The following is a 27,222-nucleotide window of genomic DNA, read 5'->3' as shown; positions in this document are numbered from 1 at the left end:
ATCGGAGAGGACCCGGCAAGGAATGAGGGCCCCTAAAATGTTTGGGCGGCGCCGAATGATCCAACCGCTGTGCTGCGACTGTGCGAAAATATTCATAAAATAATGTTAAAGTTAGCTCTTTCAACAAAGAAGTCAGAGGATTTCCAATAAATTTACTTTCGCGAATAAGTCCGCTAAAATTTATAAATATTAGCGAAAATGCTAATCCGCTAACCAAAGCGTTAGCTTCGCTAATTAGCAGTTAGCGGAACTGTGCTGTGCATACATGATATGAACCTTGCATGCTGTGTAGGCCTACAATAAATACCGCATTCTAGTTTCTGCGTTGTAAGGGGCCCAGGACTTATGTTCGGAGTGGGGCCACGTTCTTTGTTGCTACGGCCGTGATTGAACTTATTTTTTAAAACTTGTTTATAAAAAAATTTAAAACTTTCTGTTTGTTTTCGTTTGTAAATGGTTGAGGTAGTTGAGTAATGCAAAAGAAGTGTTTTGTTGTAATATTTTATCTATTACAATGCAACTTATTTTCTAAAAAAGCAAACGACAAACCAAATATACGCAATAAAGTTACCTACCAACTAACGCGATTAGGCCACTTCGTCCTATCCAGGGGAGGAGCAAAAATTGAAATGCTTTTCAAAAATTTTTTTTTGAAAAAAAAAAAAAATTTCAAAAATTTTCAAAAAAAAAAATGCATTTCAAAAATTGAAATGCTGTTTTATCTTGAAGTTATTTTGAAAAACAAAAATTGCTTGATCACAAAAAACATCCACAAATATTTCTAACAATACCCCGCATTATTAAGCATGCTATAACTTTGTATTCATTTAAATCAATTTATTGGAGAGCATAATTGTCATTGTAGCCTATAAGCAAGATACCAATCAAACATGTAATTTTAATCACATCATGATTATTCATTAAGTTCTTTGCTCAAATTTTCAGCATTTTTTTTGAATAACACTTGATGAAATAAAACATGTGGGAAATTCAGTTTGATACTGAACCCCTCCCAGACACCAAACAAACAGATGGATATGCAGAAAATGATGTAAAGTATTTTAGTTTCATTTCCGTAGGAAAAATGTACACAGTTTTTAAATTCTCAGTTAACCAACATAGTATTAAACAACATGCCATTTTTTTTCAGATATCTTTTACTGGCACTTGTGGAAGTTTGGATACAGGAGACATTGCTTTAGATGATATTTCAATGACCAGTGGACCATGTCCGAACCTCGGTAAAATATTTATACCATAAGTAGCGAAATCTCTTACATTAGCGCTTTGATGCAATGTTTTATTGTGCGTACGAAGCATGTGTTTAATGTGTTATATAAACACTGTTTATTAACTTCACAATGTAGATACAAACAACCTGTTTTAGTCTACTGCTGCGAGTTTGCTGTGGTAATAGCGATTTGCACTAGCTTTCGGAACACAGTTGCCTCGTCTTGTGTATGACGATTGTATGTGTAGTACATTTTATCTACATTGTGAACAGGGTTGCAATTTTTTCCTTTTTCGGCCGCAATGCCGCTCGACACGCGACGTCACTATTCGACAAACGCCATGACTTACAAAAGAAAAAAAGAAACTAAGAGAGGACGTCAAGTCAGGTGGAGGAACAATCGGGGGGAGGGGGGGGCATCACGTGATCTAATTATAAGAGTGCCGACTTACGTAACTTTTCTTGCGCCAGGTACTTGAAGGCAAGGCCTAAAAGCCACGCGAGAAATTCCTAAGGCGTCCGCGCCGCCATTTTGAACACTGCGGGAAAATGCTTTGATTGAAGTTCTAACGCCTGGCATCAAACATTTCGTGCTATTCGACACAACGGGTTTCTTTTATAGATGAAGTAATCTAGGCTACTTTTAGTTGTCAACGTCTATGCCAATGACCAAAAAACGAAAGAATCCTCCGCCAACACGGATGGTAAAGCGTTCGGTCGGTCTTACCGAGAAGCGGTTAAGGTTCACCAAACAGCGAGTGAATTGCGAGATCTGTTTGTAGGAACTATCGAGAGAAGCATTGCCAAATCACTTGGGAGCTTATTTTCTTGTGTAGTTACTTTGTTGCAATGTTGTTTGCCATAGCGGCACACCTTAAACGCTGTAGCATTACGCCGTTGTTTCATATTATTGTAGTATTGTTACGTTTTCTTTTATCTGCAGTTCATTTTTCGCTACATCTTTGCTGTGTTTCTTGGTAACTTGCATATTTTGCTCCTAACTATGTTCGTATGCGGGCACGTGCATAACCATTTACGTACTAAGCGAGACTAAAGAGATGCCAAAGGAAAAAATTTCTATCATGCAATAGGTTACGCTAGCGGTATAGCCTAAGGTTTTTTTCTTTTGCGATCCTCAGGATTCATTTAAGAGTAAACTTATGGGTAGATTTCAAATTTGGCAATGTTTTCTATCCACCCGATATAGTATTCTATTTAAGATATTGAAAATTTTTGACTAACGCCCTTGATTCAATTATCAATGTTACGTTCCCCGTAGCGTCCTATGTTGCATACATGCACGAAGATTTCTGGGAAGTACACGATTTTGGGAGAGTAGAATGAGTATTTGTGAGGAAAATAAAACAAAAAATAATTTCAAGCGTCCCTTTATAGCTCAATGTTGCAAATGTGCAACATTGTGTACTGCTAAATATTTTGTGTTGGTTATACCAGGTTACATCTTATTTAATAAAAAAATTCTGACGATTTGATTTTTGTTTTGTTTAGCGTTACCCGCTACTGGGAGACCAATGATATAGGTAACATGTATAGCCTATTCTTGCATTACTGCAGTACCACAATAATACAAAAAAAATATTTATTTAAAGTCAAAAACCTGACTACAGGCACACTCACCTCCGGCTCCGGGCCGGAGATGAAAAAAATGGCCGGAAATTGACCGGAGCTTGGGGTCGTTCCATTACTACAAGACTAGTTGTCAATATCCCTCGACGTCCCAACAATTCCTCGTTTTAACATATCTCCCACTCCGATTCACTGCGGAACGGCCACATACAAGTGATGTACCTTATAACGGTTAAAAAAGTCCGGGCCTGATGAGAGCTCTTTCAAATGAGGCAATGCGCTGGGAGGCAATATTATGTTTATAATTGGTGCGTTCCGTGATGACGAAGGGTGATACTGAAAGATTCGAACAAAGGAGGTTTTGTAAGAACAAGTGAAAGTAAAAGCGGATTTGTTTTGGAATTTTTATTTCTACTTATTAATATTAATTGATTCCTTAGCTAGGTAGAGACACATAAAAAGTTTAATTCATGTTTTCTATGTTAATTCTATGAAATTCTACGAAAATGTTATTGACTAAATTTTTTCACTACGTCCGGTGATAATGTTTAGCTGCTTTTACCCTTTAACTTTCTGGAATTATACAAGAGCCAATGCGCTGGTAGGCTTTATGCTCGTAGGCAGTGAATTGCTGAGTGATGATGCATGCTGGCACTGCGTAGTTTAACGCTTGACTGTTTTGTAGGAATAATGAGTCAACAAAGCGTTTTTTGTGACTATACCTTGTTGTTTTAACCAAGTTTGCATACCTGTCTCATGATACTCTCCGATTACTTCACAAGTAACAGTAGGTAATCATAGGGCTAAATGTAAAAATGTTGCAAAACATATAGATTAAGCTAATAAGTTTTGTGAAGTCATTGATTTTGCATCTTCAGACTGATGGCTATTGCCTTGACAGAATGAATTCAGCATATTATTTAATTTACTTGCTCGTATTGCTATTTAGATGACGAGCTAGTGTGCACATTTGAGCATGGTATGTGCCGAGGTTGGCGCAATCTCCTGCGGCCAGCTGACAATACTCACTGGTTTTTGCAAAAAGGTCCGACTGATACTTCATCAACTGGTCCAACAACTGATCGCACTCTGATGGATTCAAGTAAGTGAAATAAAATTTGTTCAAGGTTCTGCACTGTAGCCTACATAAAATTATTTTGTTAAGTTTAAGTTAGAGAAATTAAGTTCCCACATATTCGTATCAGTGTTGTTACATCATAGTGAGGTTTAAACACAATAATTTAAACTATTTTTCACTTTATATTGTGATCAGTAAACACAACATGATCGCCAACTTAAAAACAAGTTGTAACATTTTTGTATTTGATGAGCTATACAACATATCCTAATTTCTTGATTTTGACGTAACTCCATAATAAATGTATTTTAGTTTTGTATTTTGCTAAGCGTACTTTGTGTATAAACACATAAATCAGAAAAAAATATAAGTTACAGTAGGTACAGTAGTTTCTTCTCTTGGAGTACTGTAATAAAACTTCCATGTGACGAAATATCTGCACACACTTACCGCCATCATTATAATTATGACAGCAAGTGTTTGCAGATATTTCTTCAATCAAGCTTATAGGCCAAACCACTGTATTTTGAATATTTTAGAAAAGCATCATAATTTATTGTTGAACCGAATGTTCAGAGTGTTCATAACTACCACTTAAAAAGTATAATCATGTCTACAGATATCAATCGTTGTATTTTTTATACTTTTTGCCTCATGTTGACACAAATTGTGTTTCCTCAATTGGTTCTACTATGATCTGCCATTCACTATACAGAACCCATCTGGGTCCCTAGCAAGAGACATAACAATGATTTCATCCTCACAGATGGCCAATACATTTACATTGAAACGTCTACGTGTGCCCTAACCGACTTTGCCACTTTGCTTTCACCTGAAATATCTTTCAACAATACATCCCAACGACTGTTCATTTCATTTTGGTGAGCTTTGACAACTATAGGCTACTATAAGATTAATGTTACAAGATTTATAATATTTACGATTCTTATGTTACTCGTATGTTACATTTATGTCACATAACATTTATGTTACATAGAATCTTTAAAAATAAAATCTTATTCAAACACAAATCTGAAAAATCCTACGCAACTATGAAAATGGAGGAAGAAAATACTCGTAACATGCAATCAATTGGAGTATGAGGACCAAAATCACGTGGTTCTCAATTTTGCAACATTTGGGAGAAAGCTCTTGTTAAAAAAAATTAAAAAAAAATTAAATGACGCATTTTGTCTTCAGCATCGAAGCTTTCGTAACAAGTTATGTTATTTCAAAGAAAGAAAAAAAATGTAACAAACCAAACATTGCTTTTGCTTTTACTAAATTATATCAATGACGTAATTACGAAAGAAAACGGGTACAAGAACAAAAAAGATGTTTTTTACTTTTCAACAAAAGTATTAAACTTTTTACTTTTTCTGTTTTTTTTTTTACCCGGCAAACCAATACCAATCTACTGGAACTGCGTCAAAACATGCAGGCCTAAACTAATCATATATCGATTTTTTTGATGGAGAGAGAGAGAAACTTTTATTTCGTCTGTTGCGAGAGTTGTACGGCACAATTATACACAATACGAATAAAACAGCACCATAACAATCTAGATTCCACAACAGACAGGAAGCAGCGAAAGACTATATCCGTCATCGAGTCAGCTGCTTCCCTCTTCTTGATGTGACAAATGTCAAGCATCGGCAAATTACGTTGAAACAAGATAGGCTGATGTTCAGTAAACATGAAAAAAAAAAGAAATCATGTGCTGCTGCGATCCTCAAGTGAAGTCCTGTTGTTTTATTCAAATACAAATTTTATTCCGGGTGATTAAAAATTGGAAAACTTATGAAATCAATAAACTCTTGTAGCAAGGGCGTTTAAACTTCACTGCAACCAATAAGAGTTCAAGCCAATAAGTAGTACAAGCAAAAACATTTTCACTACAGTATTACAAAAATAATCACAATTTAAAAAAAGAATAGGCCTATTGTTTTGTCATAAAAATGGCTGAGTGACCCCCAGTGTGACCTGTTGGGCTGCACGAAAGTAGCTCACTGTGAGCGTGTTAATTGAGAAAGAAATTGAATAGAATGTAAATGAGAAATAATTGAGTGTAAGCGAATATATCACAATAGGTCAATAATGTTTTCTTCAGATGAAATTTAACAAACTAAATCCAGGTAATGTAAGAGAGAGTTGGGCTAGTTTGAACAGGGGCAAGTTTAAACACTGCTAATAGCTCCTCTCCGAAAATAAATATATCGAAGCTCTGTTGCTTTATCTATGCTTGCATAGTTACCGAGTACCAGCAACGATTTTAGTCGAAATAGATTGATCATGCAACTTTCCAGAAAGTAAAGACTGTTTTGGGGGGTAAAAGTAAACTTTTTATTTTTTTCTTGTAGTGTTGTAACGCAGTCTGCAGTAAAGTGATTTAAAGTTTCTTTGCAGTTTTAAAGTACCTACTCACTGTCTTTCAGATGGCCTGTCACTTGAACTGATAGCTAGTTAACTTGGTAGTGAAATTTAAATAAATGTCCACTGGATGCTGTGGGGGCAAGTTTAAACGTGGTGTTTAAACTTGCCCCATCAAATTTGCTAAATCGTTTTTGTGTTATTAATTGTTTATTGAATTGTTTTTTTTGACTTAAATTTACATTCAGGTTGTTTAAGTTGAAATAATTATGAGAACCTACAAGAGAAAGACAGATAGGGGCATATCCACCAGTGTTTGTGTGGCCGGGAGTTCTCTGAAGACTGATGACTTTTCTCCCTTAAGAATAATGCCTATGCCAAAAGCTCCAACAAGGCAAAATGCAGGAAGAAGAAGAGCAGCAATCTTGACAGATAGGCCGGAAAAATAAAAACTTGAAAAAGAGCTAAAAGGAAGAAAAAGAAAACCAACAAAACCCTCGAAAAGAAGGCTGGGATATCTAACAAAGGAAACAACCAAACGTAAAGAGCTGTGGTTTTGCCTGGTGTGCAGCGAGCCGTATACGAATAGCCGTCCTGGTGAAGAGTGGGTAAGGTGTAATGGAGGTCGTGAATGGGCACACCAAGACTGCACAGAAGACCTCCCAGACTATGTATGCCATAACTGTGTCTCAGATTCTGAGTGAAAACATGCGATGAGACACTTGATTGATATGAGACTGCAATTCGACTTGTGGCCGAATTTTCTTGATTTTCTGTTAATATTTGTGTTGTTTTTTCGATACACCTTGTTCTTTTTCTGCTTGTTCTGATCTAAACTGCGAAACTGCATTATAACAAGAAGTTGTCCAGTTGGTAATGGCTAGTCTTATGATTTTTAAACTTACCCCTTGCGTGTTTAAACATACCCCACACACGGGGTAAGTTTAAACACTTGAAAAATATTTTGTATTTCAGTATAAAATCTAAACTGTAAAAAAGTTTTCAATTTTTTTTTTGCGACGTATCTACAAATGTTATAGGTATGCAACAAAGCTAAAACAACTTTTTTTCATAAACAAACATGACTGTGAGAGTAAATAACGTAAAAAGTGTTCAAACTAGCCCCACCCTCTCCTATCATTATAAAGTTTGAGCCCAAAATAACAATTTGTGATGATTTAAATGCACCTGTCACTTTTCCACTGACATAAAGCAACCAAAATTAATTTCATTAAAAAAAGTCAAACACTTCACATTGAAGTAAAAGCAGTGTTGTCCATTTAATTGCGATTCATCCAAACTTGTTTGGCAACCCCGCTTACAAAACAAACTAGCCTCAACTGCTGGCCAACGTTCGATTTTCATGTCACAAATTATGTAATTTATCATTGAAAACTCTTGAGCTGGTTTAATTAAATTGAGTTATACCGAGACTGCACACACTACCCCAGAAAAGTTCATAAAAACAACTAAATTTAAAACAAAGAGTTTTAGAACAAACTTTGAACCGATTTGATAACGGGTAGCAAACAAGATGTTACACAATATAATGTAAAACAATTAATCCACATGGCTTACTAATCGTTGTTTGATCAATTTTGTTCTGTACTTCAATTGCTTCACTGGGTAATAATCTTATTTTCCTCATCCTGATTCTTTCAAATCAGAGGCTGGGGAGTCAATTGCTTGTTTGCTGCATGCGTCAACCGCAGAGTTGGATTCTTGATATTATAATTTCTCTTCAAGTTCTTGATCATTTCAAAAATATGGGTATTTATAATGTTCACAATCAAATTATCTTCTTCATTTCACTAAACTTAGTTTATCTCTAGGTTTCAATTTATTATGAATCCAGTTTTTAGATTTGGACCTGGAAAGCGAAAATTTTGCTGCTTAACTTTAAAAAGCGCGGAAAACCAAATATGGAATTTATCAGGAATCGTGATACTGATAACCAACATCAAGTTTGCTTCATGTTCGCCATGTTCGTGTTCGAACTTCGCCGAGCATAAAAATTAGCCTACAAAAAAAATGCAATTAACCAACAAAACAGCCTTAACCTGTAGCTAAGCCTAGATACCGGCAATAAGCCACACTTGCCCTGCCTCCGAATTGATAAACACAGCCCGGGTGCTGTAGGCTACTGATATGTGTATAAAATTTTTCGCGTTACTCAATGCTGATCTTTCATAAACATGTCGTCTCTTGTGAAAGGGTTCATTTCTCTCAACTGGCTATTGCTTTTGATGACTTGTGATTATGCAAATTATCTTGCTTAAACAAGAAACACACAGTTACACAGTTAAACACAGTTATAAACAAAAAACACACAGTTATACACAGTTATAAACAAAAAACACACAGTTACACAGTTATACACAGTTATAAACAAAAAACACACAGTTATACACAGTTATAAACAAAAAACACACAGTTACACAGTTATACACAGTTATAAACCAAAAACACACCGTTACACAGTTATACACAGTTATAAACAAAAAACACACAGTTACACAGTTATACACAGTTATAAACAAAAAACACACAGTTACACAGTTATACACAGTTATAAACGAGAAACAAAACAAACGATTCTTATAGTAGCCCACAACTTACAGTTATTTGGACTTCAGCGTGATGATGAAATGAAAGTTCTTTATAGTTATGTTGATAATGAAATGATTAGTTTATAACACTATGACGTTTAGTCTGTGAGGGTATTATTGTATTCTTGACCCAGTTATTACATTTGTGTTTTTCTTGGTGACTTTTGCTGTGTTTGTTTAGTTATTGTAACTGAGCTTGTAAAAATAAGAAATAAATTACACTTACAATAGCAAACTACACTTACATAAATAGCCCACAGTATTCGTCTTTCTTATAAAGCAAAACTAGAGGTCATGATATCCAATTCTTGTAGGGCTACCATATGTCCTCTTTTAAGAAGATTTGTCCTCTTTTTTCAAGAAAAATGAATTGTCCTCCGAGGAAACTAAAAAATGCTCAAATGTCCTCTTTTTTGACAGTTTGGGTTTTCATGCTTATATTTTCAACGGAATTACATTGCTTGGTGACGTTTCAACGACGGCTTGTAGGCTACTTGTTTTCTAAACATTTTGTATACCAATGTAACATGCTGATTTATAAATTCTACAAGAAATTGGCACCTTTTATGGAACCGTTGTTGAACGTTCATTGCATGGGTCACTGTAAGATATAAAATGACATTTCAAAAGCCATGCTCACGCTTTCACAAAGAATTATTTTTTTACCTACATACGTTTTATGTAGTACCGTACAACGCTGGTAGACGTAAGCAGGGGTGCATTCCTAAAATTTTTTTGGGGGGGCTCTAACACTTAGCTGTGTTGTTATAGACAAAGTATGTATAAGTAATCGGTGTAGGTTAGCCAACAATGTTTACCTTTTTTAAAAGAAAACACTGTTCAGTATGTTTTTACTTCTGAAAATCATGTCAAAAAACAACCCACGCTAAAACATAGCTTGAAGTACAGAAAAGGTAGAAGCAACAAAACGTGGTTGAATCCGATATAAAATTATTAGTTTGAAATTTGGCTTGGTTGCTACACTACAATCTCCTTTGTTTGTTTTTTTACTGCGTAGGCCTACACTTGATTTGCATGAGCTAATTCCAATCTCTTTACTCAATTGTAAACTTATTTGTATGAGCCAATCCTAAGCACACTTGCAAAAACATTGACTGTAGGAAAGTGAGGAAATGCAATTCTTGAAATGAGCGCTTGTGGTTGCAGATTTGCTGTATAAGAACCAATAAGCTGCCAATGTGACAGTTACACTAAAATCTCATTTAATTATTAACGAACAGTTTAAAAAACTCCAATTACAACAAAAGCATATTCCAAGTTGGTGCAAACGAGATTACACAAAACAAATAGCCTGTCTGCCAGGTCTGTGGTTTTATGGGCTAAGTTGTAAGCACCACGACAGTCCTTGATTTTACCCAGCAAACAGTTTTTGCAGAGATTTGAGTTCATTCAATGTGGGCAGCTTGGAATGCTTAACTTGAATATCCACAGCCGACCGATGAGTCTGCAACCACTTCTGAGCTGCCGCAATGCCATTCCATAAATGAGGAGGTGGTCCATTGATGCTGATGAACAACAATGCTGAAACAAGTGATATGGTCAGCCGTGATCGTAGCGGTGTGATGACCAAGTTCATTTGTGAAAATCCACGTTCGGCTTCAGCAGAACTTATAGCAATCATGTTTAGTACTACGTTCTTGAGCAACTTTATCGTATCTGGTATATGACAAGGATTGTCAGCATGCAATCGAAAATCTGAGTGATGACATGAAATCTCTCCTCTATTTTTCGTAATCTCTGCTCCCCTTCTTGCCATGGAACTTCGACTGCAGCAGGCCATAACTCTGGTACAATAATTTTCAAGCTCTTCACAAAATTTTCATTGTTGGTGTCCACCATCCTGCTTCCAATGTTGTCAATCAAAGCTTGAATAAACCGATTACGATCAAAAGAAGGGTAGTCTCTACGTCGAGCTTTGAACTGGTCCAATGTTGTGCCTTTAAAGGAGTAGTTTTTGTACTTCCGTGACTCAAGTTAACAGCTTCATCAAACGAATACTTTCCTTCTTGAATAGCTTTTTTTATTTGAAGTAGAGAATTAACAGTCCATTTGACATGACGATTAGCTACTACGAAGTTGATATTTCCAGTCTGGAGAGTTTCTGACAAAAGTGATAATTGGCGATTGTTATCAACTTATGTTCGTGTTTTTTTGCAGTTCTGTTGTGAGAAAGCTGTTAGAGTGTTACTTGTTCAGTCGAGAAGTTGTTGTTCAGCCAGAAAAGCTGAAAAATGGAAGCTTGAACAAGCCCCCCCTACATCAAGCCTTTTCGTATTTCGGGGGGCTGAGCCCCCCGAATCTCCCCAGGCAGTGGCGGCTCGTCTATAAAAACTGCAGAACTGCAGCACCCCCTGCACATTTCAGAATTTAATTTTTTTTATTAATTTCACGTTTTTTTTTCATTTTCTCTATAGATCCTACTGACTAGAAGTTTCATAATTTCTGAATTTTAAAAAATATTATGATTTTTTAAGTTTTGTATTTGGCAGCTCTGAACTGCAAGCCCTGCAGTTGCGATCTTATAAAAGAAGAACAAAGAGAAATTGTGACGTCATATTTTGGCTGAGGTTGCTTCAAATCCCACAATTTCGAACTGCAAATTTTGCAGTTGCTGGTCACGTGGTCAGGCCAGCTACTGTTGCAAATACTGTTGTTTTCAAGCACGATATTAGGTGGCTGCGACTGATGCTGTTACATGGTTAGACTAATGTGCTTTACTTTCTGCACGAAAAGATAAAGCTTAGACTAGGTTTTCATTATTGTTGTTAAATTAAATTTTACCTAGGTTCATTGTTAACTTACCGGTACGACAATAAGTTAAGGCCAAAGGTCACATGCTAAAACAGCCTATTTAAACGTGTTGAACATCAGGAAATTGAGTGCTAAAATAGCCTCAGAATTCATGAAATACCATTCAAATAAGGTCAAATTTTATGGGGGTCTTATCCCTAGACCCCTTGGCATCGCGCCTTTGGCGCTCGCTCTTTCACGTATAGGCTACCTCCGGTTGCAGCACCCCCGGCTATAAATACCACGAGCCGCCACTGCCCCCAGGAATGCAACCCTGGACAACTCAGTTTGGTACTTGAACAAATCGAAACGAATGTCTAAAAGTGCAATGTGTATAAGACCTAACCTACGGCAAAAGAAATCGTGGCATGGATAGGCCTACAGCTTTGCAAGGAAAGAAACAGCTTTTTAGTTCACGCCGTTTTTAGCATTTTAACGGTAATGTGCAGCCTACTGTTTTAGTCATATTTCTTGCAAATAATTGAACAATTTTGTTAAAAAAGTTAAGGCTTGACCTGGAGGTCGTGCCTGATTTGTCACATTAGGTCTTTTTTAACTTTTTGCTTACTCTTAAAAATATAAAATCATTTGTTGTCTTAAGGAAGCACTAGATATGAGAACAAATAAGTTAAACGTTCAGTCAATCTGTTTTCTCGTTTTTTTTTGATAACTTTTGCTGCGTAGAGCAATATTGTAATGAATGATCTAAAAACATGTAAAAGATTCTTCAAGCGTAAAATTTACTTGCAGGCGAAACGTGTCCTCTTTTTAGGCGATGAAAATATGGTAGGCCTAAATTCTTGCAACTAGTGTATTGTAACTCACTAGCACTACACTAATCTCGATATTATTTATGTAAAACATTGCAGTTAAATCTAAATATTGCTTAGGTACCACATGTATGGAGAGGACATTCAAACTCTGACTGTTACCCAAATATTTGCCAGTAGCAGTATAATTTTATTGGAGAGAAGCGGACAGCAAGGAACTGATTGGTTGCAGTTTGTTAAGGAACTGGATTACACATCTCAACCTTTTCGGGTAAAAAGAAACGTTATAAGCATTTTATATTAAATAGGCCTACTGCCTACTGTAAATAGAAGTTAAAGGTAAAATCTTAAAACGTTTCTTTGTTTTAAGAAAAGAGTTTTAATCAGCCTGAGAGTTGAACTACCATTGGCATACTTTGTTGTATTTTTCGAGTAGGATGTTTATGCTTTGCTGCGGCACCTGAAAACAAACTTGTGGTGGGCCCAAATGCCTCATCACTGAGTCGTAGTTGCAACGTCTATTAATCTATGAAGCTTCAATCAAACCGGAAGTGTAGGCTTACATACCCAACAAGCAAACTAACACATTTTATTGTGGTCTAACCTTGTTCGCTGCCTCACTGAATATATCTGATAGGCTACTTTAAGTAGTTACGAATGGCTTGTTCAGCAGCATTGCAGTAATTTGCATTGCTTGGCAGGATTATGAAGATATCAAATAACCACTCTTCTGCTTGGTGCAGTAAAGATGCACGCTTGGCATTATCTTTAACTTTAAAGCTTTGGTAGAGAGTTTACTTTGCTGTTTCACAGACTTATTAAATTGAGTAACGTCAATTTTCCTACTTTTGTCAACAATAAAGAAGTAGGCTATTGTAAACGACTATCTTACTTGTTCCACCGCTGTCCAGTTGATAGTATAGAGTAGGTCACCCTCTTCGAAAAGTGGGAAAAGGTTCGTACCGATAACTCAGTTGGTTATGCGCATGACTTAATGCATGTTGCAATGCAATGCATTGCTGACTACAGATTGTAGGGCACAATAGCGATTGTTGGGCATAATGTAGAGTAGAGATTGTAGGGCACAATAGCGATGGTAGGGCATAATGTAGACTAGCATTTGATAGGCATGATACCAAACAAATTTATGAAAATATGCAAAAAATTCTCGTCAACACTTGATGAATTGAAAAGTGTGGTGATGCAATTCCCCCTAAATTTCTTCCGATATCAGAGAACCATATGCAGAAAATAATCTCATTATATTCTTTAATATCATTTTCGCAATGGAAAATTAAATTCAAAGTTTTTAATGTTCTCAACAACAGGCCAATTTTTTTCAGATATCTTTTACTGGCACTTGTGGAAGTTCGAGTACAGGCGACATTGCTTTAGATGATATTTCACTGACAGGTACAACGTAATATAATGAGTTGCGATATCTCTTTATTTAGTGGAATTGTAATAAGTTGGCTTACTATTTATTGCCTTCAGTTTTAGCAACGTCATATGCATTAGGAAGTGGAACTCCGTTATGTTTTTAAAAAGTATTAACTTCTGATATAGCCTATCCTGTCCTTGCAGCAGTATCGGATCCAAAGAATCCACATGTCACCCCGAAGCTGAGAAAAAAAAACCGACGTTTTTGTAAAATCATCTCGCTTGCTATGCTGGCTCAATCAAATTTAATAAAAGCTATTCGATGACATAGGATAAGAGTGTGGTAAATTAGAAACGAATTGAACGTGTTAATAATGCTGTTACATGCCTCTCAAAAACTGAGAAAAAAGAGTTCATAAGCAATAAAATTGCTCAGTAAACTGCAATAAATAAATCAAATTGACGTGTTCCAGGGATAATACAGACACGAGATGAAGTGTGTGACGTGATAATGCTTGCATAGTGCCATTTTTACTTCTTGCTGATCGTTGATTGTTTTGTTGCGACATTGCCTTAAGTTTGTTTTGAGTTGCTCTGCTGCTTTTATTTTGATATTTACTTGAGTTTTGATTTTGCAGTAGATTTCACGACAGTGTGTTCCGGTAGTAATAGTCAGGATAGAAGGGTAATTTTAATTTCAACTTTAGCTCTGATTTTAAGATACAACAGCATATTCTATGGCCTCTGGAATAATGTTTTAAAATTTTTGCCACTTTAACAAACTCGAATTTAAAAAATAAAAGCCGATTAACCCCCCTTAATAATACAGATATAAAATATTATCTTTGTTTCTAATGGTAGCATGTAAGAGCAATTCATTCTTTTCAGACACCATCACTGATACATTAATTGAATGTACGGAGACACCTAAATTTAAGTAAGTGTTCTGTTTAGTTTTTATTGTAGGGCAATAAAAATTGTATAATAGTTTACATCCATTTTTAAAGCAGATGTTTATGAACAATAGGCTAGGCTTTAGCAAAATTTTTTGGCCACAGACCATTATTATTGATAAATCTGTTTTTTCGCATACCTCAGTCATACCTCGCATGAATTTTCCCTCCAATAAGCGTAGTAGGATAATCCAAAATTAAAAATAAATTGATTGTGATTTGACAAATATTACAGCAATCACGCCTGGCAACACACAAACTCAGCAGACAGCAATCAAGACAATCAAAACAAGAAGCACTTTTTGACGTCAAAATGGCCTTGAAAACGAAGCATTTCAAAGTCGTCATAGAAAACACAAGCAATTTCAAAATGCGAGTCACCGAGTCTTGCCCGCTTTAGCTTCAACACGTCTTTTGCAACGGAGAAAAATGTCTTCATCGTGGCACTAAAAGGAATGGAGGTGTCGTATTTTAAAACGACGTTATAAATCGGCACCAGGAAAGCTCAAGGACTTGCTTCTGTCTGAAAAAAAGCTTCCACAATTTGCTATTTTCGTACCGACGTTTCACGCGATGGCACCAGCACACCAAAACATTCATCCTCCGAGTCGTGGCTGGTGTTGGTGGTCGCTCTTGTCGGTATCAACGTGGCTTGATGTTTCCCGCAATAGTCGTAATAGTTTTGATTTCTACTTTGATTTTTTCACGCATTGTTTACATGAAAAATCTCCAAACACGAGTCATATTTTCACTTTAAATTGAAAAGATGCGGGAGCGGGGCTGAAAGAAACGTAACGCCTCTACTTTACCTTGAAAATAGGTAGCCCCCAAACTAGATAAGCCTCCCAACTGAGGTTTTGGAAGGCGTGTATATGGCCTTGCGTGATTTAAGCTATTGATTATCGAGCTTTTGTAGCAGTATTTACAACAATTTTTCATTTTAAATTTCCAAGAAACATTAAACAAAATAAAATAATAGGTGGGCCCCTAAACAGCCGTGCCCTCTCCAGGGGGATACAAGAAGGGGTTAATACGACACCACTGCTTTTCAAGACTACTTTTAAAATATAACATGTTTGCACTACATAATCACAACAACGCTAAAAAAAACATTTTTCAAGGCAGGGGGAGGCATATGCCCCCCCCCCCCATGTATACGTCACTGGTGTGTCTATTCTCCAATGTGGTTGGGAGACGTAGACGTTCACCGTAGAAACTAGGCGTAACATTGAAGCAGCTGAAATGTTGCTTTATAGAAGAATGCTCCGCATTTCATATAGCCAACTATTTCTCGGTCACATCATCAGACAAGAAGAGTTTGAAGATCTATACCTACGCGGTCGCCTTCTTGGGAGACGTGCTCGTGACAGACAACGAATGACATTTTTTATCTCATTGTCAACAAAATAAGTCAATCAGCCAACCAAGAACACTTTTGGATACTGCATCGCATAGGAAACGCTGGATAAAATTACAAACTTAACATCTAGTTCATCAAAGGCGCATCGTCTATGATACTGTAGTAGTAGCAGGGAACTGTGTTCCATAAGCTAGTGCAAACTTCTACTACCACAGCGAACCTGCAGCATCAGGCTGAAACAGGTAGTTTGTATAGCTACATTTGTGAAGTAAACAACGATCATGCTGCTAAAAGCCAAACTCAATCTATTGCTTCATTTTTTTTTGCTAAAGCAATCTTGTAACGAGACGAAAAGAATTATTGTCCAATTGGGAATATTGACCTTTCTAAGGTGGTCGGAAAAGCAAAGCTTCGAGTGGTGTAATGCTACGTCTCTAACTTGTTTTCATTGATGTCGTACACGCCAATATTCTTGATGAATAAGGCAAGTTCAAGAAGATGAACGAGACTATAGGTAAAAAATCAGCTCCGGGATCAATGAATATCAGAGCGGCAAATGCAAACATCGTTCACTACACAAAAGATGTTTCAAAGAGTTGAGAAGAATTTTTGCAAGATCTTGTTCATGATGTTAGGCCGAGGAAGTGGACCTACTGAAAAGTGCTGTCTGTTATACAACCACAAGTCCCAATTTTGAGAAGTGGGCTCTGTATTGAATAAAACATTAAAAGCAGTTGAACTAGATGAAATCTGTGTAGACATGCTAAAAGTCATGGACGAAGAAGGAATAGACATTACATGGAGGTTATTAAAGAGGATTAATTTCTAAGGATATGTTAAAATTTGCATTGACTATCTCATCAAAGGAAATAACTCCAGTATGCACAATCAAGATACAGAATACACCGGTCTCACAAGTAAATATTTTCAACTATATGGGTTCTATAGTTACTTCGAATGGTCGATGCTGGAGCGATGTAAAATCAAGAATTGCACAATCCAAACAAGCTTTCATCAAAATGCCCAAAATACAGAAATCTGACTCAATCTCTTTATACACTAGAATAAGAATTTTACATGCGTACATTTGGTCAGTTCTGCTATATGGCTGTGAATCCTGGACTATATGCCCGCAAATAGAAAAGAAGATCAACAGTGCTGAAATTTGGTTCATTCTGAGAATGATGGGAATTAACTGGATGGATAAGATCACTAACGAAGAAGTGTGGAGACGCTCTGGGTGCACCCCTGGCGTCCTCATCACAACTATCAAAAAAAGGCAATTGACATTTATCGGGCATGTCTACCGCAAGCGCGGAATTGAACATTCGGCAATGATGGGGCGACTTCCTGGTCAGAGGCACCGGGGGCGTCCACGTTTGGAAATCTTCAAAAATCTTTCAACATGGACAAACCAAAATTTTGTAAACTAAGAACTGTGAACAATCGATCGTTGTGGAGACTCAATGATGATGAAAATTGGACTACTAAGAGTTACTAACTTACCTCTACATATCGGCTATGATACATGCGACGACTGGAAGTTAGATGTTCACGTTTAATCTTATTTGATTGTACAATTTAATTTGTTTGATGTTTTTTTTATTTATCTTTAATTTAAGGTTTGTATGCTAATAAAAGTTTTTAAAAGTTTCAGAATCACTACTATCCTTCAGCTTGAATTTGATTTATTTTTCTTGTAGCTGTCGGTTTGTTTAAAGTTTCAAATTATTTCTTGACGACAAATTACTTGTCATAATTTCAAGTTTAATTAAACTTTTACTAAAGATTCTTAAAAAGTGTTGCCATCAGTCCAAGCAAATGTGCTTCAAAGTGTGGATCTGATTCTGAAATGCGACGAGACGTTGTTGATCATGTCACAGCTTTGGCCAATAAATTTTTCAGGCTGGCCCCCGCAGAGCTGATGGAGCTTCAAGTAGACACCAACAACACAAATGAATACGTCTATATCGGTCGAGACCTGACTTATGACATCAACACTATCACTGATGAATGCAAGAAAAATGGAATGGAAGCAACCTACCAGTTCATGCTGCCCGATATGCTGAAGTGCGACCCCCACTATTCGGTAAGAATGAACGCGTAAAGTCTGATAAATTAACGAAATGGATAGCAAGGATAAAAAATATATAACGCAAAAGCAATCTGCGCAGAAGCAAATATCACCAGCAAAAATACAGTATGTATATTGTATATAGAATGCAAAAACAATGTTTCCATCAAACAATTTGAGATCATGTCCAGAGGCAGGTCTGAGTAACAAACTAAAATCTTAGAAGCCTTGTACATAAAACGTAACAATCCACCTTTGAACAGACAATTGTTTGCTTGCGGCTCGTCTTTCTTGCTCTCTGTATTTTAAAATTAGTTTTTTCGCACCCTGCCTTTCTACCACATCGTGTGATCTGTTCAACACCTTTTGATGCAGTTACCTTTGATTCTCGTAAAATCTATCGTTGAGTTTGAGCTAGTCAGTAGTACTGTGCAGTTTTTTTGTTTTTTTTTATAGTTATAATAACCATTGTATTTTATTCAGATGTAGTAAAATTGTATATATGTTATTCCTGAAGAGGACATCTTATGAAATCAAGAAAGACTAGAAAGACATCAAGAAAGACTAGCCTATGTTTTAATAAACAAAGAAAAACCTGGATTAAATTTCATTCTTAAAAATTTTGTTTGCTTGTCCGTTCCAGCGGACAAGCAAAAGACAACTCCGAGTGTTTTACCTTGGCAATTTTACAGCTATAAACACAAAATGTCGGTTATCTCGAAAACTTAAAAATGGCGCATATTAGGTTCAGCCAAATCACGGCAGAGCTGGTTTTGTGCGTGATTGTGTGGTGTCAAACTCGTGAGTGAATGAGCAGCTTTTACATAACTCATCAATAATGGAACATGCATATTGCAAGAAAACGTGATGTGATTTGAGCTTTGATTCGGATTTAGCACCCCAAAATTACCCTAAATCAATTCTCAATATCTATGCAAAAAACAAAAGTTTTTTGTTGACCAGTGTCATTTTCATTTTATGTAGCCTATCATCATTTTCAGTCTGTGAGAGCCCACTGCAGAGCGTAAGCCTTCCCCTTTTCATGCCAATTTAGCCTATACTGCATGTTTAAAGTAATTTCTGATGAAGACACAAGTACGTGTCGAAGAAGTTTAAAGGATCGTTTCGTTAAAACAAACTATTCTTCACATTACCTCATCCAACAAGACCAATCAACACACAAAATTAATAGCAATATGTCCATGTTGGAGAACCGGTATTCATCTATTGAAGACTCATCAGTACAACTTAAATATTCTTTTGTCTTGATCTTTATTTGTCCAAATGTTGATTCAGTTTGTAGATGGCTACATTTTTCTCACATGGACGTTCAGGAACTTTCCAGACCTCACCCAAGATTTTGTTAGCTTCGATGAAACTTGCTTCAACAGGACTTGTCGGTACAACACCAAGTATTTTCTCAACACCGCTGGAGGCTTCAATGTGGGACTTGAGTAAGGACTGTGTACAGTCGAACGTTGACGATTCTATTCATTGTTTGAAATTACCACGAGCAAGGAAAGATTTTTACTTGTCTAATTGTATGTCTGTCTGTGATGTAACAACTTATTGTGAGTCAATGATGTAATTGTGACGAACTTTAGGAAACTCGCCTTTGCTAACCAGCAAATGGATGGCGTCTTCAAACTTGCTATCGGATTCTATAACATGGACTTCACCGCTCCTCAGACGTCGGTGGTCATGCCTGGGTGGGCTTACGTCAAAGTTCGAGTGACTGGTGTTTCGGCATTGGGAAGAGTCTATGTCCAGGTGAGGGATTATGACGTCAAATTTTCACTGCATCAGTTCTATGACTTTTTTCACTTATCAATTTTTTGCTGCTGGCGCGGACATGTGAAAAACATACAATATTAGGCTACCAGTCAACTGATGTAGACTACAGATTTACAAATTACATGACAACAAAATTAGTTTAAACGAAAATAGTTGCAACATACAAACAATTACAGTTCAGTCTTGATATTCAAAATTTTGGGTTTTATAGAATGATTCTTCGTTTTCACTGATTTTTTAGCTAGCCCAAGAAAACACGTTAGCCAGCCACGTTTCCTTACGTTGCGTTTTCTTTCGAGTTTTCAACTTAAACTAAAGATTAACTGGAATGAACTGCGTGATAGCGTAGGCCTACTGTAAGCTTTCTCATTCGGTTTACTAGTCTCACCATCGCTGCTAAATAAATCTGTTGTTTTCGCCTTGTAGCCTACAATCAGAGTCATATAGCCTTGGCCTACAGTCATTTGTGCAGATGCCATTGTCCTTCAAACCGAAAAGTGAAGATTTTTATCAAAACAACTAACACAATACCTTCTTCTATTTCTTCAACAGATTGATCATGTCTGGTCGGTTGTGAATTCCTTCTATTTTATTCTGTCTTTTGTTTTTAGTGGTACTTTCGGCATGCTTTTCATTCTCGTAATTTGGTTGACATTGTCAAAATATGTTATTTTTTGTTCTTCCTTTGTTCGTTTGCCTTCTACCAACTCAGTCAACATTAAATTTTCCAACGAGTTCCTTCTTGCTATGTGTCCGAAATATCTTAGTTTTCTGAGAAACACAATATCAAGTTCAATGAAAACTTCAACATGGTGCCAGAACACGTCAACATAGTCAAGTACGCAGGTGGAGAGCCAACTACATAACTAAAACAAAATAATCTGTTTTGCAGCTTATAAACTGCTGGATCAACGGTGATGAGGATTCACAAGTGTCGCCCAAATATGACGTCATAAAAGACAAGTAAGTGCCGAAAGAGTTTATTTTTTTCAGCAAAAGTCGCAGTTTTGGTTCGGTACTTTTTTCCAACTTTCGTTCGTTCGAACTGGAATCCATCCCTAGTGACGACTGGCTCACAAACCGCAAATGTAACATTAACTGATTGATAAGTCGTCAAAAGATGAAATATTTTTTTGCTGCATTGGATAAAACTCAGTTACATTAAACTTGCGAGAGTGTAGGCCTCCTAACAAAACCACAAAGAATGACCACATGATGCCGCTAATGATGCGATGAACACAATTACAGGATGCTCCAAAACGCCCCCGCAACAAGAGAGATAAGAAATTTCATGCCAGATGATGCAAGGTTTGCTTTCCGATCTTTCTTCTTCATAACAAACAACATCAACCAAGATCAGTACGTCTTTGCCCATTGTGAAGTTGATCTTTGTGACAACACAATCGAAACAAATTGCAACTCGAAAGCAAAAGTAAGTTGTTTTTGAAGAAAACTAATTTTTGTTTAATTCCTCATCGCATCCTAGCCTACCATTGTTCGTCGCTAACATGCCCGCGACGAAAAGATCGCCCACTATAAGCTATGTTTCTCCAATTTCGCTCAATTACGCATGGGTTTGAAAGTAGTCATGGGGGATTTGGGTTTAGAGAAAGAAACTTGGAAGGAAGAATGTTACTTGATTTCTTTGATGCAAAGAAACTTTACGTTTAAACGCTTGGTTTAAAAAAAAGGAGATATAGAAGGTGACATATAGCTCAGGAGGACATGGGTTGGAGATTGATTTTATCTTGATTGGGTCAGGAAGACAGAAAGCACTTGATAAATGTAAAAGTAGTATCATGGAAATTGCAGCATTTTGACTAGTAGTGGAAGACCTGAATATGAAAAGAGCAAAAAAGTTGTGAACCAATATTTTTGAAAGTTTGTTTAAGAAGCGATCATGCTTCTAAAACTAATGAAAAATGATGGAAAGAATATTGTCGGGGGAAGATGAATAAAGAGTAGAGATGGAAAGTTGCATTTGTCCAGAAAGCAGAGAAAAAGCATGGAAAGCACATATGAAAAACGTTATTAATGAGGAAAATGTATGGGATAATATCATAGAGGCTAATTCAGTGAAGGGGCCTGTGGAAAAGGTTACTCGAAAAGAAATGGTGGAAGCAATGGAGAAAATGAGACATCGTCAAGCGACCGGTCCGTCAGATGATAAAAGCAAGTGGAGATCTGGGGGTTGAAGTGATGATGCAGCTTTGTCAAAAGATACTGGATGGTGAGGGAATGCCACAAGAGTGAAACAAAGCATTGTTGTGCCACTGTTCAAGGGAAAGGGGGTTATGAATAGTTGCAATGTATATAGGGGTATATAATGGTATATAATGTACATAATGTATAAAATAAAGCGAGCGTTTTCGGCTACACATATAGCCCTTATCAAGCCTAAAGAAAAATAGTACATTGTACAAGAAGTACTTGAGAAACATACATTAATACAATATAACAAAAATATGGTCTGGTCTAAATAGTTGAAAAACTGCTTACCTTGCTCACATGAAAGGAGAACTGGATTACGCAGCACAACGAATCGAGTAGGCTATTTGAAAATCAGAAAAACTAATTGCTCTGAGGTGGAGATGTCTAAACATACTACGCATGTGTTTGAACATTGCCCTTTCTGAACAATTAATTAATTTAACAATTGATTAGTAACAATTATTTATCTTAATAGGTATTGACTTGTTTGGAACTGTTTCTCCAAGTGCAGGGTCCAAGTTTGAACTTATTGTGCTTTTTGCATCATGCATTATGACATAGTCGTAACAACACAACGATAACAATTAATCCATGAAAATTGTAATACAGACCAGGGATGTTTGCTAACTCAGAACAGCATGTATATTTTTTCAGCAAGCAAAACGAGTGTTTTCCACATTAATTCCGTTTCTAAAAATTCTCATCGTCAGCAGACATTAATTAAACGTACAGGCAAAGGATTTTTCATGCTGGCTTAGCTTTATGTAGCGTCAACTTAACCCTTTGAAGATTAGAGGGGGGCTGTCAATTCAACTTTTTTGTATCAACAGTTGTATCTCTAAAACCACTGAGGCTGCGACTACGAGATTTCTTCACTTTTCCCAACTTTTATTCACCTCTATTGAGCTGAAATTTTGAGCAAATAAAGGTTATAAAATGAGAGATATAAGACATTTCTCAGCACATCCTCTGAAATATTTCATATTCTATTGTTCAACGTTTTCCCACCAGCTGGATGAAAGTAATTAATTTGGCCCATGTCTCGTTAATCCTAACTGTTTCGCAGCGTGAAGGGAATTGCTGTATGTAAAATTATTTAAAAAAAATTTAATCACAACATTGCAATGCATGTTCTTCATTACTCTACCAAAAATTAATTTGTAAACTCACGCTACAATTACAGTCATAAGTCACCTCAACATTTCAACGTATATGAACAGTTCTAAATTTCACATAGTTTTAATTTTTGGATATGCTTAGCGTGAATAATTTTACAATGTGAATCCCAAATTTTGAAACTGTGCCTTAAAAAATAACAGAGATATCACTTCCAAAGCATAACAACAATCGACAGCCCCCCCCCAAAATGAGCAAGACTCCAGGAGCCCAACCCTTTAAGGGTTAACTGTATTTCATGAAACAAGTTTTTTAAAACATTGTAAAAGAACAAATTTTATTCACATTTAGTAACAATTAAATTTCTATCAAGTGTTTATTAAGATGGATACTTGAGACTAGGGAAGATATTTTCAAAAGCAAAGTGTAAAACTGGACCAAGTCCTTGTTATGTAACAAATATAATACCATTTATGTCGTTATCAGCGAAGGCGTCGTGACCACAGCGTTGGAGAAGAAAGACCCGAAAGTAAACCACAGACTGTTTCATATGGCCCACTGCGCGTGATGGATCCTTCGGAGGACAAGGAAGCGTCGCCATGCAAAAGAGTGAGTAGATTCTGGAAAGATGTAGCTGGTGTTTGTTCTTGCTCTTACTGAAGATTGTTTTGTTGATGTACTGTTATAGTCGTCATCTACGTTGAATATATGTAACTCGTGACCAGCGTCACTACATAATCACCGTTCAGCGTTTTCTGGTACAGACGTTGGAATTGATTACCACCGCACTGCGCGTGTAATCAATTGAGCGTTCTGTACCACGTTCCTTAGTTGATTGTTTTGCGTTTCTTTCTTACTATATATTGCGTTGATTTCATACACTGAATCAGTAAGTAACAAGAGGTAAATGGTTTTCTCACTTGGTTGGCTATCGCTACAATTATTATTGTTTATTTTATATTAAACGTCTGGAAATACAACAGACATTTAACTGGCGTCGCCGGCAGGATTCTTTACAGAATTTCTACAGGATTTTAGAAACATGGAGAAACTGATCGAAGTCCTGCAACAACAAATTGCCAACCAAGAACGCCAGACGAAGGAGCAAATTGCCAGGCAAGAAGAACGTCACCAAGAACAAGTACAACGTCACCAAGAACAAGTACAACGTCACCAAGAACAAGAACAACGTCATCAAGATCAAATTGCCAACCAAGAAAAGCGCCACCTTGAACAACTACGAGAAATACGAGCCCAAACTTCAAGACCACAACCAACAACAATACAACAACAGGTATCTTTACCTAAGTTCGTAACGTTTGATGCCACCACTGAACTGTGGGCAGACTATTGGAAGAGGTTTAACACCTTTGTAGCAGCACATTCAGTCGCACAAGACAAAATGCCGCAGGTTTTTCTCACCAATCAATCACCTACAATCTACAAAATGTTAACAAATTTGGCTGCGCAGGAAACAAACCCAAAAGAAGTCAACGATCTCACCATGACGGAAATTACAAATTACATGGCTCAACAATTCGACCCAAAACGCTTCATCGTGAGGGAGCGAATCCGTTTCTGGAGCGAAATGAAGCGCAAGCCCGGTGAAACAGCTCAAGAACTAGCCATCCGCATACGCCAGGCAGCTGCCACCTGTGACTTCTCGTCCATTTCAAATCCATTGGACGAAGCTTTACGTACTCGTTTTATTTGTTCAATAGGTAACGAGGCGGTGCTTAAGGCGTTATTCAAAATCAGAGCTGATGAACTTACTTTCAAACGTGCGGTGGAGGTTGCATCAGAAACCGAAGAGGCAGCCAAGGTGGCCAAAGAAACTGTTTACGGCACTCCACCAGTACCAGTTGCGAAAGTAAGGACCATCAGTAAACCTCCAAAAACTAGGCAACTTACAGGTACTTTCTTTTCTTCTAAAAATAAAGAATGCTATCGCTGTGGTAATTCCAACCACAACGCCAATGACTGTAGGTTTAAGAAAGCCACTTGCCATTTCTGCAATATTACGGGACACTTACAGAGTGTTTGTCGAAAGAAAGCTAGACAGTTCAAACCTTCTAAGGTAAATTGTATCGAGGAAATTAACATGCTTTCTAGTTCTTGCAGAAAACCTCGAAATTCAAAGTTGGAAGTACCGATCTCCATTAATTCGGTAACCACACACTTAGAACTGGACACTGCTACAAATGGAAATTTCCTTTCCAGCGACGTCTGGACTCGGGTAGGCGCACCTCAATTGCAAGCACCAGTGTCGCAGTTCCAATCTGCTACCAAGCATCTAGTACCAATCACGGGTTCTTTCACGGCCCAGGTAACTTGTCCTTCCACGGGAAGGTCAGATAATATTTCTTTTGTAGTCACGACAGTCAAAGGACTAAACTTGCTAGGTCGTGATGCAATCTCGTCTTTAGGAATTTCTATCGATAAATTCCTTCTGTCTAACTGTTCTACTTTACAGAGCATCCAGTCATGCGACAAGCCTGATAAGAGTCTGGAGAAGGCATGCTCCCTCTTATGTGACGAGTTCAAAGATGTTTTTAAGCCTGAACTCGGGTGCTTGCGAGATTATGAACTAGACATAGATTTTAAGTCTGATGCTAAACCTGTTTTTCTCAAACCTAGGCCTGTACCTTTCGCGCTAAAGGAGGACTTAGCACAAGCCTATGATTCGGGCATTGCACGTGGTGTATGGACACCAGTTCAGTTTTGCGATTGGGGCACACCGGTTGTTCCAGTCCGTAAGCCTTCAAACTCTTCAGAAGCGAAGGCCAAGTTACGCATAGGTGGCGATTATTCAGTCACGGTGAACCCTTCCCTGGAGACCCATCGTCACCCGTTACCCTTACCAGAAGACTTGATGCAAAAGTTGGGTGGTGGGTATGGTTTCAGCAAGATAGACTTGGCTGATGCCTACAATCAGATTCGACTTGGTCCTAACAGTCGAAAACGACTCGCATTAAGCACTCACCGTGGCGTACTTTTACAAAATGTTTTACCTTTTGGCATATCTTCTGCTCCAGGTTATTTTCAGAAGATCATGGACGACCTTACAGCCGACCTTCCAGGGGTTGCAGTCTACCTAGACGACATTCTTGTCAGTGGCACTACTGCTGAGGAGCATCTCCAGAATCTTAGACGGCTCCTCGATCGACTTCACTCAAAAGGCCTGAGGTGTAGGAAAGACAAGTGTAAGTTTGCACAACCTCAGGTAGAGTATCTCGGACACATTTTGTCCAGGCAGGGCATCTCCAAAGGTCCCAAGGTAAACGCCGTACTGGAGATGTCTGCCCCCACTGACGTATCTTCTCTTCGTTCGTTTTTAGGTTCCTTACAATTTTATTCGAAGTTTCTACCGTTGAACGCTTCTACTGTAGCAGAACCACTATACCATCTCACGAAAAAGGACATTCCTTGGAGATGGGGAAAACAAGAGGAAAACTCTTTTGCTCAGCTGAAGCATCATCTATCTACTGATGAGGTTCTTACACATTTCAATGCGTCACTTCCGGTAGGTATCGCATGTGATGCTTCTAGTGTGGGCATTGGTGCTACTTTGTTTCACCGTTACCCAGATGGCACAGAACGGCCTATAGCAAACGTTTCAAAGATATTAACAGCTTCGCAGAGAAACTATAGTCAAATTCAGAAAGAGGCATTGTCGATAATTTTTGCGCTAAAGAAATTCTATCAATATCTTTTTGGTAGATCATTCATTTTGGTCACAGATCATAAACCATTGCTTAGTCTTTTTGGCCCGACTAAATCGACACCTTCTTTGGCAGCAAATCGTTTGGCTCGTTGGGCACTCTTTTTGTCGCAATTTACATACACTATTGAGTACAGGAAGACAAAGGATAATCAAA

General features: G+C 37.4%; 1 protein-coding gene across 1 annotated transcript in view; it reads left to right on the top strand.

Moving 5' to 3' along the window:
- Positions 1 to 979: 979 nt before the first annotated feature.
- LOC145773947 (uncharacterized) overlaps positions 980 to 27,222 on the top strand; it is a 31,052-nt gene continuing 4,809 nt past the window's right edge. Inside the window, exons 1-13 of the mRNA XM_082585071.1 lie at positions 980 to 1,051; positions 1,151 to 1,241; positions 3,768 to 3,920; positions 4,612 to 4,777; positions 12,577 to 12,727; positions 13,800 to 13,869; positions 14,725 to 14,773; positions 18,055 to 18,238; positions 19,520 to 19,677; positions 19,828 to 19,993; positions 20,910 to 20,980; positions 21,266 to 21,449; positions 23,831 to 23,953. Of these exons, the coding sequence (XP_082441197.1) occupies positions 980 to 1,051; positions 1,151 to 1,241; positions 3,768 to 3,920; positions 4,612 to 4,777; positions 12,577 to 12,727; positions 13,800 to 13,869; positions 14,725 to 14,773; positions 18,055 to 18,238; positions 19,520 to 19,677; positions 19,828 to 19,993; positions 20,910 to 20,980; positions 21,266 to 21,449; positions 23,831 to 23,953 (1,638 nt within the window). The remainder of the gene's footprint in view (positions 1,052 to 1,150; positions 1,242 to 3,767; positions 3,921 to 4,611; positions 4,778 to 12,576; positions 12,728 to 13,799; positions 13,870 to 14,724; positions 14,774 to 18,054; positions 18,239 to 19,519; positions 19,678 to 19,827; positions 19,994 to 20,909; positions 20,981 to 21,265; positions 21,450 to 23,830; positions 23,954 to 27,222) is intronic.

The sequence above is a fragment of the Aplidium turbinatum genome, chromosome 7 (genome assembly GCF_918807975.1).
Source record: "Aplidium turbinatum chromosome 7, kaAplTurb1.1, whole genome shotgun sequence".
Taxonomy (NCBI): Eukaryota; Metazoa; Chordata; class Ascidiacea; order Aplousobranchia; family Polyclinidae; genus Aplidium; species Aplidium turbinatum.
This window is presented reverse-complemented; position numbering and strand designations above follow the sequence as displayed.